This window comes from Oreochromis aureus, linkage group 10, assembly GCF_013358895.1.
Source record: "Oreochromis aureus strain Israel breed Guangdong linkage group 10, ZZ_aureus, whole genome shotgun sequence".
NCBI lineage: Eukaryota > Metazoa > Chordata > Actinopteri > Cichliformes > Cichlidae > Oreochromis > Oreochromis aureus.
Window position 1 is genome coordinate 29,411,673 of NC_052951.1, and position 17,748 is coordinate 29,429,420.

At 40.5% G+C, this 17,748-nt stretch overlaps 1 protein-coding gene across 3 annotated transcripts in view; it reads right to left on the reverse strand.

Moving 5' to 3' along the window:
• The window catches only part of gtf2ird1 (GTF2I repeat domain containing 1), a 42,108-nt gene that overhangs the window by 17,213 nt on the left and 7,147 nt on the right, over positions 1-17,748 (reverse strand). For all 3 annotated transcript variants that reach the window (XM_039618653.1, XM_031750300.2, XM_031750298.2), the window contains exons 3-13: positions 16,402-16,543; positions 14,479-14,655; positions 14,158-14,341; positions 11,408-11,724; positions 9,835-9,930; positions 8,808-8,891; positions 7,131-7,314; positions 4,180-4,205; positions 2,532-2,658; positions 928-971; positions 596-676 (exon numbers count right to left, since the gene is read on the reverse strand). In XM_039618653.1, the coding sequence (XP_039474587.1) occupies positions 596-676; positions 928-971; positions 2,532-2,658; positions 4,180-4,205; positions 7,131-7,314; positions 8,808-8,891; positions 9,835-9,930; positions 11,408-11,724; positions 14,158-14,341; positions 14,479-14,655; positions 16,402-16,543 (1,462 nt within the window). The remainder of the gene's footprint in view (positions 1-595; positions 677-927; positions 972-2,531; positions 2,659-4,179; positions 4,206-7,130; positions 7,315-8,807; positions 8,892-9,834; positions 9,931-11,407; positions 11,725-14,157; positions 14,342-14,478; positions 14,656-16,401; positions 16,544-17,748) is intronic.

The window sequence follows — 17,748 nt, forward strand, 5'->3', positions numbered from 1 at the left end:
AAAAAAAAAGAAAAATGAAGAATATATAATAAATCTGGAACTACAAACATGAATGAAGCTTTATTTCTTTATTTGTTTTAAATGTCTGATTTTGCTCAAAACAGCAGAGCTTTGACTCTCAACGAATGAAAAAGCCATTCACTGAGAGACTTTTTTTTAATTTAAAATCGAATAAGAAGAGTAAATGCAATGGTAGCCAAGGCTTTCTTTTCATTTTTATGAGCCAAGGTTGGCTCCAGCTAATCGGGGAATCCCCCTTTTCTAATTGTGATTCCTCACTTTGGCTGCATTTGAATTTATCCAAACAAATTTGGGTATCAGATTTGGCTACTGACAGAAAGTGCTCACCCACAGGAAGCGACTAATCAAAACTGGCAAATGCAAAACTGTCAGGCGAAAAAAGGAGTGAAAGAAGGGGAATCACAAACGGGGACAGCACCAGTGATGAAAACAGTCTCCAGGTTTCTGTGTCTCTGTGACTTCTGTCTCAGTGACAATGCAAGAAAACCTGCGTCTGCTCCGTTTGTATTTTTCTACAAGTGAAAAAAAGAAACGAATCTCAAACTTAATGGCAGCCAAGCGTGCGCTCGCTTACCTGGCACCGTAACTTGAATGATTTCCCCGTCTGGAGGCTCTGTTTTAATCCTCCTCAAAGGAATGCAATCTCCTGAAGGACCTGCGGGGATTGAACAGTTCATTCTGCACGAGTTCCCGTCAGCACTGTGTTTTATGGTCGTGTAAAAACAGATTTAAGCAGACGATAGAACGTGTTGGAAGGGATCAGACTGCAAAACGCGATAAGAAAGCAACTCTGGGGGACGGGGGAAACTTTTGTTCAATACTCGGGGCTCAAATCATTTGTAACTTCACACAGCCGAATATCACAGAGCGTTTTTATTATGCTGAACTTCATTTATTAGCACGTACCTGCTTCGCACTCAGCCAAGGGACTCACACAAGCACTGGTTGATCTGTGAGGTAAAATCAAATAGAAAAAGGGTGATTTGCAAATATCTGCAAAACAAAATCATTAAAAATCTTTTTTTAATGTGGCGTATTTAAAATCATCTGTCTCCTTTAAAGGGAAATTAAATGACTTCTGAGTCCAACACAAGGGATCTTTAAACACTGGCTATGCAGGGTTTCCACACTTGTTACACCACAGTCGCAGCTCCAATGGCAGAGATTCCCTACACGTTAACAGTGATTCATGCAGTGCCATCCGCCCACTATAGTGTTTATCGCCTATTGTGCGGTGGCACCGACTGACTGAACCGCGGAGCTGCACGAGCGCTGGAGGACAGAGGGAGACACCGGGGAAGCATTTCTCACTTCTAGCATGAAGGGATTTAGACTAAGGAGTCAGAGCTTGTCATCTGGGGTCACTGGTTCAATCCCAGCCGCTCAAAAGCACACATCGAAGTGTCCTTGGGCTAGATGCTTGCCTCAAACTGTTTCTTTGCACCAGGTATAAGGCGAGTGTGAGAACAGGCACCATATTAGTACAAGTAACACGTAGCATGTTTATACCAGTGGGAGAGAATAAAATCATAATCATTTTGCTCACTTGCTTTAATTATTGATTGCTTCATGGAACAATAAATATTACGTGGTTCTTTCTTTTTTACTTCTTCTTTCAAACTTCTTCATTATTTCATGTGTAAAAATGGCGAATGGAAAACCATTATTTTTATATAACGGCTCTATTGTCCAGTTTATCAATTAGAAGGTAAATATAGTGTTCCTTCATCATCATCATCATCATAATCTTTTTATAAAACTCTTTTCTTAGTTAATATATACAATTATTATCATTATGACGATGTAAGAACAACACCGACACCATATCAGATCGTGTGGACAGACTAACTCTTTTTCTTTCAGCTGCAGATCATCTGCTTCACCCCCAGCGTCCACCTCTGTCCCAACAACCCTCTGCACGTCCTTTTTCACTACTGGCATGATTTTTCTCTGTGGTCCTCTTTTCTTCCGTCCTTGCACCTCCATACTTAACATCCTTTGACCAATATATCCACTATCCCTCCTCATCCTCAATGTCCAAACTGTCCTAGCCTTTGTCTCCAACCGCTCAGCCTGAGCCGTCCCTTTGCTGTACTCATTGTCCATCCTGGTCACTCTGAAAAAAAATCTTAGCATCTTCAAGTCTGCAACCTCCAGCTCGGCCTCCTGTGTTTTTAGGAAGCCGAGTCAGAGGCGGCGAGTTGAAGTAGAAATTTTCAGTCCCACTAATGTACTCAACAGACAGGACGCAGAGAAAGAAAAAAAAATAAAGCAAATTGAACCGAACATTAATCATGTAACAAGGTCCGTTTAGGAAACAGAAAGTCCCATCATAGTAATGTAAATGTAACTAAAATCCATAAACAGCGGTTTAATTATTATGAGTAATACCTCCGAATGCAGAAGCACAATTTGGCTGCATGCCATTAAGCTCAAATTCCAGCACTATAAACAAAGTCTGCAGGGTAATGCCATGTTTGTGTGAGTGTGTGTGTGGGCCACGTTCTGACCTGCTGCTGTGAGGATTGCTGACCAGCTCGGCTGTGGTGGGCGGGATGCTCAGATTGTCAGGGAAGCTGTCTTCAGGCGTAGAGCCCAGGTCGTGCTTGCCCTCCTCCCTTGCAATCTTGCCAGCAGCTTGAACAAACAAGACGCGGAAGATAAACAAACACCGCACGCCATTAGCGAAGAACATCTGTGTGGTGTAAATATATAAATAAACTCTTGGCGGAGTGCTCTTCGGTTACTGTGATAAAGTTTAAGGGTCTTGACAAATATTTTACAGCTAAGGTCACTCACAAAGCACATATGGAAAGCTACCAAAAACAATTACATTATGCCAAAAGTTCTCCTTTAAGAAGATGGAGAATATTCATGTTTTAATGAAAATTCAGGCTGCTTTCAGGCAACGAACCAAATTTTCTCTCACTTTTAGTCATCGGTGCTGAAAAGTCACCAGCTGCATGCATGAGAGAGTCAAGCTAACTGTGTACTAAAGGGAACCGAGATATTTAAAAAATAAAATATGTTAAATAATTGGGTGATTTTTCATTTTCTATGTTTTTAAACAGTTGCAGACTGTCACCACCTGCATGCACTGCTAACTGCTAAGTGAAAATGTGGTATCATAGTAGCCCAGTGGTGGACCAATCTAAATAATACCTATTAGCTTACACAGTGGGGTTGCTGTTTTAATGCATTCATCAGACAGTATTAAAAATGGATTTTGATATTTGGCAACATCTTGTTATGAGGACTTGAGATTAGCTTTTTTCACCATCTTGACATTTTGAAATGGGATGTGATGGTCACTGGCTTGTGATAGCTAATGAGCATATACAGGATTCTCCCCCTTTCTGACACACAGAATGGCCAACATTTACTAATTTGGACTTAATGTTCATTCAGTACGACCCAAAATCTCATCAGGATCGTCACTTGAGGGCCATTTGTTCTTTGCAATGGCAGGTACTGCCCCCCCTGGTGGCCATTAAAATATTGTGGGTTTTAAGCACAGACCCAGAAGCTATCTATGGCTAAAACTGATGGGGTCATTACACCCGCCTCACTGGCCGCTTCATGCACCACCGATTACATCATCTCATGCACACATCCATGTCTGCTGGCCTTTACGGCACAGCTACCCACTGCAGTATTCTCCTGAATGATGAGGTGTCGTCACTCAGACAAAACCTCGGCAACAGCGCTGGTGTAGGAGGAGCGCAAGTCAAACCCAGGAGCAAAGAAATTTCAGAGATTTTTCCACAAAGCATCATCTTTTCAAGCTGTTGTAGCATCTCCCCCTGTATAATCTGTGAATCTCTGAGCTTCTGTACTGATAAATTATTAAAATGGTGGTAAAAAGTGACACGGTTGTACACTCATGTCTTCCACAGAGTGGCACCAGGTTACAGCAACAGCAGCTGTGACGGCACACGCCACACTGCAGGTATAATGGGGGCCTAAGGCAGTGAGTAGATCCTGTTCTTCTGAGGGCTACACTACATTTAAAGTGAGATGCAGCAGGTAAATACACTAGTAAAGTACAAGCACATTCGATGTTTAGGTTCTTGTTGTTTTTAGTTTTAGAGACATGATCCCAACTTCTATCCTTCTAAGAAAGGGGAAAGAAAGAAACAGAATCAGTCACATTCTTACCGGTAAAGATCCTCTCATCAAACATTCTGGAAGACAGAAAGAAACACAGGCTGTGAGCGACTCTGTTTAAAGACCACCTCAGCTCTCAGGACAAAACTCAAGTTGCAAAAAACTGTAGAAGTGGAACATTGTTAACGACTGTTTTAGCACATTAGCTGCTCTTTAAACAATCAGTCAAACATAACTGAGTCGTTCCTTTTGTGAGCCCTGAATTCCTCTGACTAAAATTAACTGTGGATTAACTGTGATATACTCCTGGATTGCTTCCCCTTCCTTCTGGCACATGCTGCCACTCTCTGCCTGCCAGTGAAGCGTTCTTCTCCTGCATGATCATAATTAATCTTAGGTCTTATTTATTTACAAACTTAAGAAACTACACTGTTGTTCTAAGGTCTTAATAGGGCAAAATATTACAGTTTAGACACCAGAAAGACATGAGTATTTGTCATTATATCATGGTATTTGTATTTGTGTGCCATTGTTGGCAAGGAACCCACCCATGGACCTGGTGTTGAGCACAGTCTTACCTTCAACTCAACATAACAGAATCCAAGGAAGTGATTGTGGATTTGAGGAGAAATTCCAGCACACCTGACGCCACAAACAGTAAGGGTCAAACTGTGAACGTGTGCAGTCTTATAAGTATTTTGGGGCTATTATTGATTCAAGACTGAATTTTGGTACAAACTGTGAAGCAGAGAAAAAAGGGTCATCAACATTTGTTCTGTTTATGGAAACTGTAGTCCTGTTACACTGATAAGACCATTACGACACTATCTATTTATTTTTTAAATCTTTTCTTGAGTCAGTTTTAGCTCTATTCCTTTGTGTCATAGTACGGTAACCCATCTTTGAAGGATCAGAACAAACTGATCCAAACTGTGAACTGGTCAGGGAAGCTGATTGGTAAATCGCAGCTTAACCTTAAGTGTCTGTATACCAAACGGTTGGATGACCGGCTCCATTTCAATAATGACTCCCACTCCTTATCTGGGGATTCTCAGCTTCTTTACTCTGGATGGACGCTAGTGGTCTCACAGGACAGAGGCAGCTTTGTCCCAGCTGATATTAATCATCTGAATAAGCTAAAGCAAACTGTGCACATACGTATCATTTATTTATTCATTTTTTAAATTTAGCTCTATTTATTAATTATAGCACTTTTAGCTTTTTTATAGTATTTTTAGTGAGAGAATTTGTGGTTTTCGTGAAGTTTTTGTCTATGTGAATATTATCAAGTCTGACGGCTGGCAGAATGGTTGTCTGCTCTTTTAACTATGAATCTATCTAAGGGTGTTGTGTTAAACTGAGGCTGAAGGGAATTTATAGACATTATTTAATAAAGTGTGAGGCAGGTTTAAATTCTGAAGTTGATGCTACAATATAAAAGGAGCACTAACGAGACGACGCGCGTCTTCAGTCCAACCCATTAGCGGTGAAGACAGTTTGGTCTTCACCACAGTGTTACGATTTTCATTTTCAACACAAGGCAGACACTTGATGAGATGAGAGAAGGCTCATCTACTGCCTCTGATTCTGTAACTAAACTTTTTTAAGCCAACTTTCTTCTGATTGGCTGTCCAGCTTAAAGAAAAACACAGAGCTGTGTGCCTTGATGACCATATAGACCAGCGGTCCCCAAACCCCGGGGCGGTCCGTGAGTTGTGTGGTACCGGGCCGCGAGAGTTGAGGCTCGGGTGTGAAATGTATGGTTTTCAGGGTCTTTTCCTGTGTTGTAGTTGTGTGTCTTACTTTGAAAGAAATATTTACACGTTACCATAGCAACCAGAGAGCATTAAGGGGCAGAGAGGAGGTTGTTACTCTCAATGTTGTTGACGCATTTCAGGAGGACACTGCTAGCAAAGTTACACAATTACACAGTAAATTTGTGTTTATTATTATATTTACAAAATACCACAGTTTTTGTTTTGGTCGTATCATTTTATTTTGGTGTATTTATCCGCGACACCTTAAAGGCCGGTCCGTGAAAATATTGTCTGACATTAAACTGGTCAGTGGAGCAAAAAAAGGTTGGGGACCGCTGATATAGACCATATAAAGTGTGTATGACTACTATTTAAAAAAGGACTTAATAATAGTTAATATTGACTACCTTTTTCTCAGTAATGTCAGCAGTTTAGTGATCATGTTAACCTAAAACTGACGGGATTTTACAGTAATTATATTTTCAGCATCTTTTCACAAAGTGAAGTGTGAGACGAGTGAAACTCGGGTGGTTATTACACGGGATATCATCTGAGAATAATTAATAGCATGGCTGCAGAACTAAATGAGCACAACGCTTCAGTTACAGTTAAGAGAGCCTACTGTTTGTATAAAAATGATCATAGACTGACAACAGAGAAGATGCCAAAAAAGCACATCGCTGCCTGCATCTGGAACATCTCTCACAGACAATGGGAATGTGATTTGATCTGAATTAATGACATTTTCAATCTTTCCTAATTGTATTAAAGCTAATGAGCTGCCTGCAGGATTCGTTAAAAGATGTGTTATCTCAAACAAGGCATGGTGGCTCATTTAAATTAGCTCAAACAAATGGATGGAAGAGCAGCCATTAGCGCAATGCGCTGGCAAGGGAAAGTCATTTGGGACATGAATGGAAATGGTTTACCACTCAGCGGGACGTAGTGTGCTGAAGGAAACAGACATTTAACAAACAGATGGTATAGGCTGGCGTGGCTGGTAGCTGCTTATTAAAAAAATCTTTCCCAAATTAAAGTTTCTGTAGGGACGCCATTCTGCAGTTTGGTGATAATTAAGCATCAAGTGGGTAAATCTGGATGGATCTCTGGTCAGTGAGTAAATTAGACGTTTGTAAAAATATGCTTCCAGGTGCTTCTTTGTTCTAATTACAATACTCTGACAGTGAGAGTATAAGAAATGATGTCATGCACTTTCACCAGTTCTTGTCTTAAAGAATTTGTTACCGTTTGACTATAAAGCGGATTCCGTGACGCTCATCCAGGATGCGTTTGAGCTTGGGGACTCCGTATGTGCACGGTCTCTTGAAGGGGATCTGGTCAGGGATGCCGATGATCTCCACGGCCCCTGGATCGCAGGCTATTTTGCGGTAGGGGACAGGCACCATGTGATCTAGACCCAATGCCTCAGCTGGAGGTAGAAAACAGAGAAAATTCTTAAATTTTAAATCTACAAAATATAGTTAACTCATTAGCGCTAGCAGCCTCCAGTAGGGTTATGGTGATGGACTTCGGGCACAGCCGATGATCAGAGTGATCGCAAATAGCTTGTCAATCAGGGGGATTTTTTTTTATAGCTCATTAATGCATTAAAGCAATACTATCACTATTAATTAAATAGCATTAATTCATGTATGCAGACGACTAGATGACCAAAGCAACAACTAGTCCCTGCCAGTGCTTGGATTTCTTGGCCTGTTCATGCTCCTGAGCGTGACGTTAAAATGGCACTTACTTTAGTCTGTTGTTAGGTGGTTGCTAGGCAATATGAGCGCTATAATATAATTATAATATGTGGTGTAAAATTCAGCTTTTGTGGATATAAAGGGGATGTTGTGATGCTTTCTTTAGGTCTTGTAGGTGGAAAAAACGATCGTTTTAGCCCATATCTAGGTGGTTGCTAGGCAACCTGGTGGCGTCATAATATTTCATGCATAAGAGAAGATTTGTGGATATAAACTAAACGTTATTCTTGTGAAATGTAAAAAATGTGCTTCTTTAATTGCATAAATATTAAAAAGAGGTCGTGTTAGCTACATTGTTGCTACATAGTCCCTAGGTAATATAATTATGATTATAATATACATCATAATATCTGATATCGGAACCATCAGGAGCATCATGGCTGATTCAGACTTCTGCGGTGAATCCTTGCTGAGTTTACGACGTAACATACATAAGTGGCCAACGTTGCCCAGCCACAAAAGAAATACACAAAACTCCAGGACACGCTTCTCCTGGGTTCCTTCTCTTTGTTGTGGTCATTTTTTTCCTACAGTTTTTCCACTTCTTTGTATATTCCCACACGTCCATTCCAATAATTTCAGCAATTTCCAGGAATTTGCTGACTTTATTGAGTCCTTATATTTAAATTATAATTATCATTCCTTGTATTGAGGCGATGATAATTATCCTCTCACTGATAAATTAAAAAACTGCAGAGAAAAAGTATCAATCAACCCTTTTGTGTACATGGACACAAATCCGTAAATTTGAGAGCAAACTGATGAAAAATCCCATAAGGGTGGGAAATTTGCCTCCAGAAACACGGATCATTAGACTTGAGGTGACATGACTAATTCTTAAACTGCCGTGATGAACCATGCAAATACACACAAGTTCATCTTCGTATCTCTGCTCTCTGTCAAATAAATCTGTGTGTGTGTGTCTAGGGCAGGCAAGGCTGATCCATCATCTCAAATTACGCAGATAAAAAGTTCTTGACTTGATTCCAAATGGTGAACTTTTGCATTTGGCAGCTTTTCTCTATTAAAGACAGCACGAGCATCCTGCAGCTGGTTTGCTTGCGAGCATCCTTACAGGCATTTAACACATCATCCGCTGCACACGTCTTCATGTTGAGCTGTTTTTTTAGCCATTAGTGTAGTAAGAGGGCCTCCTCACCGTATCTGCTGTTGAACAAGATCTGAACACATTCTCTCAGCGTGTTGATGTCTTCGGTTTCCCGAATGAATGCGTCCCATTTTTCTGTAAGAAAACAGAGAGAAGGAAATGCGGTCCTTACATCAAAGTTTACTGCAGCTTTAGCCTCTCAAAGTGTTTTATCTGACTGTAGTGCTAAGGATCTGAAATGAATCTTTTCCATTTACTCAGCAACAACTTGGTAAATCAGTGCAATCTTCTTAAAGGATTATTCTCAATAGCTTAGCCCTTCTTGTTTAAGTTTTAGCACAGGTCAGCCTCAGTTCAGTAAACAGTACTTGGCTACTGTACATATCAGCCTCCAAATCCAAGCAGGAACAATAATAACAGCATGCAAAGTCTCCTCTATGGTTGTAGATTTAAGTAAAATCCAAACCTGTCATGACATATAGTGTAACAGGAATAATTTTAAGAGGACTTTGAACCTCGTTATTACTAAAATAAAATCTGAGTTGAGCTTTAAGCCTGAAAATTACATGTCTGTGATCACCGTTTGATAAACTACGACGGCGTCATGGTTTCCTAACGTCCTCAAACACATCTTCAGTTCAGTGCTGGACAATGTACAGTTCTTAAGTCTATAGGTATTTATATAATCGCTGAGAATAAGTTAGGAAACTGGAAAATGGAAGAAAAAGCTCTTTAATCAACTCATCTGATGAATCTGTAAAACCCATTACTGCTATTACGCTGCAGCCACAAAAAAAGAGCTTTGACGCTAAGAACTAGTTGTGATATAATATGAGTGAAGCGCAGTGACAGCCTTTTATCCAAATTTGAAGCCTTAATGAGAGGAAATATAAGGGTAATATTGTGACTATGTGTATAGCTGAAATCTTTCACATGAGCTTTAAATCCTTCTGTTTAACTGTCAAGTACAAAATAGCATCAATGAGGAAATCTCAAACCCATCAGCACTACCAATTACCACAGCCATTTAAAATGAAGCCAAATGCCTGTGTCGTCTCTGTAATGTACTCAAACATACCTGATTTTTCATGCACGATGGAGAAGAGTAGCCTCTTCGAGATGTGGATGCCAGTAGGGCTCTGACCCTGCTCACCAGGTAGCCTTGTTGTCTCATCTAAAAATGCAAAAATAAACACATTTCAGGCAGAAATGTTAACTTGTCGTGCTTATATTCACTGCCAAGATGCACATAACCAGTGATACCCCTCAGCCTCCTAGCAGATACACTTATGGTGAGATCTTTCTCAAATTACTGTGTTCAAAAGAGTCTCAGAAAACCTGACCTTCACCTTGAAGTCAAGGTCACCAATATTTGAACTTGTCTGAGATTTTTGGGTGCACATGTTGCTTGCACACATGGCTAACATGACTGAGGGTAAAACCTAAACTGTGTTTTGTAATATTTGTCTACATTTATGAGAAAACTACTGACATTTCAAACCTAAGTGAACATACTGACTACCGGGGGTTGTGAATGAAATGATTCCTCTAAGATGCGAGTATAACAAGGAAAAGTATTGCTTGAGTGAAATACCAAACGGCAATGGTCTTTAACTGCAGATCTAACACTTCTATTCAGACCTGAGGCACAGGAGAAAATATTTACCTAGAGCTTTTACTGTGTATTGTTAACATTACGATCATCATCACGAATGCTCTGTGGATCTTACTTTGAACCTATATTCATATAATAGCTCTTATTCTTCTTGAATTCAAGTTTTCGTTGTTTTATAGTAACTAGTGAAGGTCATTCAGAGGGAGAGGGGAAAAACACAAGGGCATGAAACAGTTGAGCCCAATCTAATGAATGTGGTTAAACGTTTCCCTACAAACACTGCATGTGTAATAAAGAGCAATTTGAAGCCCTTAATCCCATTCTTAAATGTGTGGCATCGTGTAAAACATTTCACACACACACACGTGTCAGATCAGCTTGCTGAGTGTGGCTCATCAGGTAACAAGTGAACTGGACATGCATCACAATACTGCAGTTGATTTTTGTTTATGATCTAATTATGATCAAGTGATCAGAGCTGCAGCAAAATGATTTTCTTTGAATGGTTTAGGAGGACTGTTACACTCCTAGTTAGTAGTGCCAGCACCAGCAAAAGGTCCGAATGTAGAGCAGTCGGTAGGGACAGTTAACTGTTAAACTATGAATAATCAGCTTCACAGACATCTTTCACAAAACATCATAAACATCTGTTGAAAACATGGCTATAAATCACACTGGCAGCATTTCAAAAGCAAGAAAAGTGTTTATTCTGCATGTGACTTCTTTTATTTTTGTAAATGAACCAGAGTCTCTTCACTTTGTGCCCTCCTCATCTGATCTGCACTGTTTGAGGTAATGTCCATAAAAGAAAACAGAGCCTATAGGTGCTATATTTAGTGATGCAAAGATCAGAAAACAGCTGCGTTCAGTAGGTTGGAAGCCAGCACTGTCTCCAGTTGCTGCTTCCAACTAGCGGTCACGGCCAGCAACACGATAGCTGGATACACTATTAACCCTGAGACTCTTACATAACAACTCACCTCGCCCCTATTCCATTGCTGAAATCCACCTTTACACATGTTGTATGTTAGCTTACCAGTGTTAGCACTGTCCTTCACAGATGTGCTCTTCTCTGACCCAGGTGTCCAGTTGGCCAGCCTGTCCTTGCCCAGGTTGAGGAGAGACATGGGTTTGAAATCCAGCTTGCCGTCTGGGTGGGGTTTGGAGGACATGGGCATGCCGTACAGGAAGTTTGACAGAACAGAGTTGCTGGAAGTGGCGGGACTTGACGACGTGACTGCTGGCGCGGTCGTCTTCGCTGGGCCGTGGCTGCTTTGCGTCATGACCGCAGTGGAAGCGTTGTGATTGACATCAGTGCTAGACTTGGCTTCTCGAGACAAATCTTCCGGTTGCCTGTTCACAAAGACAACAACAAAATCAAAAAAGGAAATAACCTGTAGGGCTACAAACATGAGACTATTATGTTAAGATTTGCCGCCTGATTGGTTAGAACATCCTTGATACCAAAAAGAATTAAATAATAGGCATTTAATAACATCATTTGGTCTCTTTACTTGCTGCCTCCAGCCCTTTGCTTTCCAAACAGGCCCAAAACTCCAATTAAATTCTGCACAGTCTCACAGTGCTGTATGTTCATATTCAGCTTCATTATACAGTAGTAGAGACAGGAAATCCCCCAATTTGTTTTGGGCAAACATGTGACAGTCAGCTTTATTACACACAGAACAGAGTCTGAAACAACTGTCATGTTTCAAATTTTAATACGTTCTAATAAAATTATTTTTTGCAGCTGCTTGATCCAATAAAGTCTTAATAACTAAATGAGACAGAGCTAAAAAAAAAAAAATGTGGTCCTCAGTCTTGTGACTGGTGATCCTGGCCTGCTCCAGCACCAGCACTTCTTCTTCTACAAACAGTCACAAACCACGAGTGAAATAATTTCTGCCGTTTTGACTTTCCAAGTTTTTAAAAAAATCCTTTCTCGTGGTGTAATAAATGCTGTGCAGAGTTTTGGTGTCTGTTAAGCCTTTAAATTAATGGATCTATTACTCAAAGTGGATTTCTTGGATTATACAGCGTTTGATTAATAACACAGCCACTTGCATTATTGTAATACAGCGCTGTTCTCAGTCTGAACTCTTGCCAAGTACTTTAGCTGATATTCAGAGTTCATACTACCCTGTTACAGAGTGCTACAGAGCAACTGTTGTCATGGGGACAGGTATCCAGCTCAGTGGAGATTACTGTAGAGCTGGCTACACAGTTCAACACGCCCACTAACAGGGCAGGGGAACAAATCATTGCTTTCATGCCACATAAATATGTGCTAAGCAGTGAATTCAGGGAAAAACGGCATCAGATTAAGCCTCTGTGGAGTTACAGGGCCTGTGTTCAAACAGTCCACTTGTTTACCCACCCACTATACACTGTTTGCAATATAAGCTGTTCACTGGGGAGCAAGTGCTGACAGCTGTTTTAGTAAAACATGAACAGTTTATGCAACTAATTTCTGCCTGATGTGTATGTATATTATATATATATATTCCATCATTTTCATCAATGTCTGGTAGGATGTAACACACTACTACTACTGTTAGCGTATGAACTACTAAGTATTAGCCGGCAAAACATGAGAAAAACATGCAAACAGGAGAAACATGCAAAGCTAAAGACGACTGCAGCGGTCAGGACTGTGTGAATCTCCTCTAAATAATATGTACAAACCGCACTTGTAAAGCTCACAAGTCTGCCACAACTATGCACAGTCATTTGAGAGCAGTTTTGGGTTGAGAGCAGTCTTTAAAGACTGGCCGAACAGCCACCACCACCAAATTCAATATTCTGTCTACTTGAAAGGCGCGTCTCTAATATATTTCAGACACTGCTAACAATTATGTGCCTGCTATCGTTAATTATTTATGTGGCTGAAACAAAAAGCAGAACATCTGCACCACATCTAAGGCTAAGGACACAACAGCATAGCTGTTTTTGGATAAGCACATGTTGTAGTTTACATGCATCTCTCCAAATGACAAGAATCTGTGTACATTTAACTTTATTTAGAACATATTTCAGCTGGACTTTATCCACCTACACAAGCATAGCGACAATTAGAGCCGTATTTGTGCTATGTGCAACATTTTGTCGCCCATGAAAAGCAATGAAACACATTAAAATAACATTTTTTAGAAGCAGCTGACCAAGTAGATTAAAGGTAAACTACTAAAACACGGCTTAAATGTTTCTTTTTTGTAGCCATTTCATTTGTAATTCTGTTCGATTGCTATGGGAAGGCCAGTCAAGCTGCTGTTCTGGCAGTTCTTTTATGATATTCAGCAGTCTCTCATCCCTTGGTCGGACAGCCACACAAACTGGAGTGGAGCTGGTGATGATAGTGCTTCTGCTCTGTAGAGCCACTCTCAGCTTGAGGATCATTCAAAGCTGATGTCGCTATGTAGAGCTGGAAGAACGAGCACCAACTGCACGCTACAGTCCAACACGGTGGGCATGGGGACTTACTGGTGAGGCAGCTGATTATAGCTCCATATTTATTCTTCTTTATAAACTCAAACATGCGTGCACCTCCATTTACTAAGTTTGTACACAAATACAATCAATTTACGTGGAAATACTGGATGTCTCTTTTAAAACTCTATCTACGCCTAATGCACCAAAGTCTGTTCACTTCCAATTAAAAACTGCAGAACAAAAAACATATCAGGGCAACTAACACAAGTTCATCTTCACATTGGAGTCATCAGAAATGCAACAACTGCTTTCAGAATGTGATCCAACCATTCACAGTCTCTCACTTTGCAGACTCACCTTTTCACGGTGAAGTGGATGCGATGGCTCTGCTCCAGGATCTTCATCAGTGTCTTGGTGTCATACTCAGAGGGCTTCTTCAGGGCGACTCCCTCAGGCAAACCATGAGCCACCACGCAGCCAGGGTCCTTCTGGATCCACTCATAAGGCACAGGGACCAGGCTGCTCTTTCCCACAGCCTCACCTGCATACCGCATGACGCACTGAGTTTTGCTACCTGACTTCCAAGAAACTATATAAAAGCGGCTCCCTATGCTCCAAACATGGATTGCTTCGGCACTGCTTTATAAAAAAATCTGGTTTAAAAAAGGGACTACTCACTGTAGAGCACAGTGAAGACCTCCTCCACCATCTTCCTCAGAACAAAGATGTTGGACTGGGCATCTGATGGAGCTCTCGGTTTCCCATGTTCAGCATCCTTACTCAGTTTGCTGAGATCACCCTCCTGGTCTTTGGTATGGGAATTTGCTGCAGTCAGATTTTGCAGGCATGGCACCCCTGACCCCAAATAAAAGAGAAATGACTTTAAAAATGTCCAAATGAGCTACAGTGTGATTTAGGATTAAGTAAACTCTTTACCTCTGTTTTACCCCCCAAAAACAAAGTCATTCATTTGTCTTTGAAGGTTAAAAACAAAACAAAACAAAAAACAAATGACTAAGAGGCTGGTTCCTAAAACTAATGACTATGTCACCTTTTGAAAAATAGTGTCATATAAAACGAATGACTTGTTTTTCCAACAATGTGCTGAGATAAATGAAAATAATCTCCAATAAAGCGGGGAACATTAAGCCGTTCAGTTTGAGTCTTAAATAAATCAAAGCAAAGTTGAGCCAATGTTCTCCGTAACAGATGCCTGATGAAAATGAAACTTGATGAACTGGTGTTACAGGCATAGACAGTATAAAAGATGGAGGGGGCTAGCGTGACATCACCCAGTGGGCTCTGATGTCCTGTCGTGAAGCCTGCAGCGTTTTTAGCAGTTGCCATCTTGACAAGACAGGGATAGATCTGACCATGAAACCATTCAAATATTCAGTTTAATATTCAGTATGTGCCAAATCACAACAAAAATCACCTCGAGGTGCTTTATATTGTCAGGTAAAGACCCTACATTAATAGAGAGAAACCCCCAACAATCATACAATATGAGCAGTGGGCGACAGTGGGAAGGAAAAACTGCTTTTTAACAGGAAGAAACCTTTGACAGAACCTGGCTCAGCCAAAGGCAGCTATCCGCCACTTGACTTTCAGACCTGGACGCTACGTCCATCTTCTAAACTGTCCGTGGTTACGGGGGAGGATATACTGCAAATTGAGTGTATTATCTGTTGCTTCACCTTATCTCTCAAGTAAGGTGAACAAAGGGGGCTGAATGGATCAATGCCAACTTCTAAAATATATTCAACTTACAACCTTGGATGCTAGCATAGGTAATGGAAATGAAAGTAAAATGAAGGAGTGAGAGACACGAAGAGACACAAAATCAACAATAAATATACACTTAAAACCAAATAGAACAAAGAAACAAGATAATATTGGTCTTCCAGCCAAAAATATGACAATAATAGATGCCTGTGGGTTAGGGTCTCTTGAGTCACATGAATCTTGCACTGGTTAAATGAAAACTTGGATTTTTAAAAAACATTATTTGTAGCATGGGCACAAAAGGAAGTGATAAATTCTAACAAAAAACCAAAACAAACAAAGTATCATTTACTGGCCAAATTGCTGTTGTAAACAACCTGTGGTGTGAGTCAGAACTGTTATGAAAATGTTTGTTCGCTCCATTAGTTTGCTCAGTTCTAATAGAAAAATGGAATATTAATTTAACCTATCTCCTCCTACAAATGCACGGTGGGTTTTTAAAAGGAGTGCTATAAAGTACTGTCAGTAAATTTGTAAACATAATTCATCAAATGGCTTTGCTAAATAAGATATGATGAGACACTTTGCTGATGTATTGTTATTTGGGATAAAAAAGGGGGAAAATGTGGCTCTGCATCTGCTTTGGTGATTTATTTCATGGCGACATCATTTGATGTTGAGGTAAGCTGCTGTGATTATTAAAGCTCTCAGATAATCTGCATCTGTGCAAGCACAAAACTGCAGATTTCTATGGGGACACAAGTGACACAGGTGTATTTTAAGTAACGGCCTCACAGCTGCAGCTGTAATGAGAGTGATCGATGCTCTACTAAGACTGAATGAATTATGGGAAACGACGTTCAGAGTGGAGCTTACGGCAAAACTTGTAGAAGTCTGTTTGGATTTCCCTCCTGGAGTTGAGGAACACTCTCCCCTTTTCTGTGCCGACGGCAATCACGCTGTCCTCGTGCACGGTGACGCACGCCACCTCGGCGTTTAGCTTAGACATCGCCATGCACTGCAAAAAAGGAAGCTTTTAGGTTTACAAAGGACCGAAACACTTTGTACACTGACGGCTTAAACAAACAAAATGAAAATGTCAGTGATGACTTCCAGTTGTGGTGAAGAACTTTACGTACACTTCCATGTTGGGCATGAATGTCTTTGCAATTTTTGGCTTTTAAGGGTTTCCTTGCACTGTTCTTTATTCAGAGTACAATAATTGTACAACATGCATCTCTAATGACATTCAAAAACAAGAACTGAGTTGTTTCCTTTTTTAGATTTTCTCTAATCCACATGTGGTCTAAAGGACACAGAGGCTCAGATCACACAAATATAAGTCCTTACAAGTTGTACTTTGACCAGATGCTTCTGGTTCCAGTCAGTAAGCTTCTGGCACAATTCTGGCTGGATATTTGACCGGGTCGGGTTCCTGGCACAAGAAGGGAGCGTTTAAGTATACTCTTCAAATTTTAAATAAGGTTGAGGTCGGGCCTTTGGGAAGCCCATTTCAAAAGCCAATTATTAAACCAGCTTCAATGCGTGTTTGGGCTCATTGTCCTGCTGGAACAACCAGTTCTGTCCAAGTTTTAACCATCTGGCTGTTGATTTGAGGTGAGGTTAAAGAATTTGGAAGCACTCTGCCTCATTCATTATTCCATCCACTACCACTACAGCAAAACAGCCCCAGAGCATGATTCTACCACCTCCATACTTGACAGTTGACCTTTCTTAAGTTTGAATGCCTAACCTTTGGTCCTCCAACTACAACTCTTGTACTGTAACCAAATAGCTAAATTATTGTCTCGTATAACCATAAAACTACCCCAGAGGGGATTTGGCTCGTCCGTGTTTGCAGCTGCAAATTTCAGTTGACCCTGAAGTTGTCGAATTTGTGTATGACTACTTCAGATCAAAACTGTAAGAGTCAACGCATGGTGGTTTAGTTATTACCCAAAATCAATCCAAGAATAAACGCAGGGCTTCTGTAAGTGTACAACAAGCCTGGTGACCCCCCCCCCTTACACACACACACACACACACACACACACACACACGATATACGCAGTTAAGTTAAACCAATTAAGTTATTTCATTTGAAGACACAATGACTTTGCTGTTTCTCATAAGCTTGCATTTCTTAGTATGGAGCAAGACTTCCTCCATTTCAGTTATTTTAGGAATCATTTACTGACTTTTACTTGAAACACGTTAACAAAA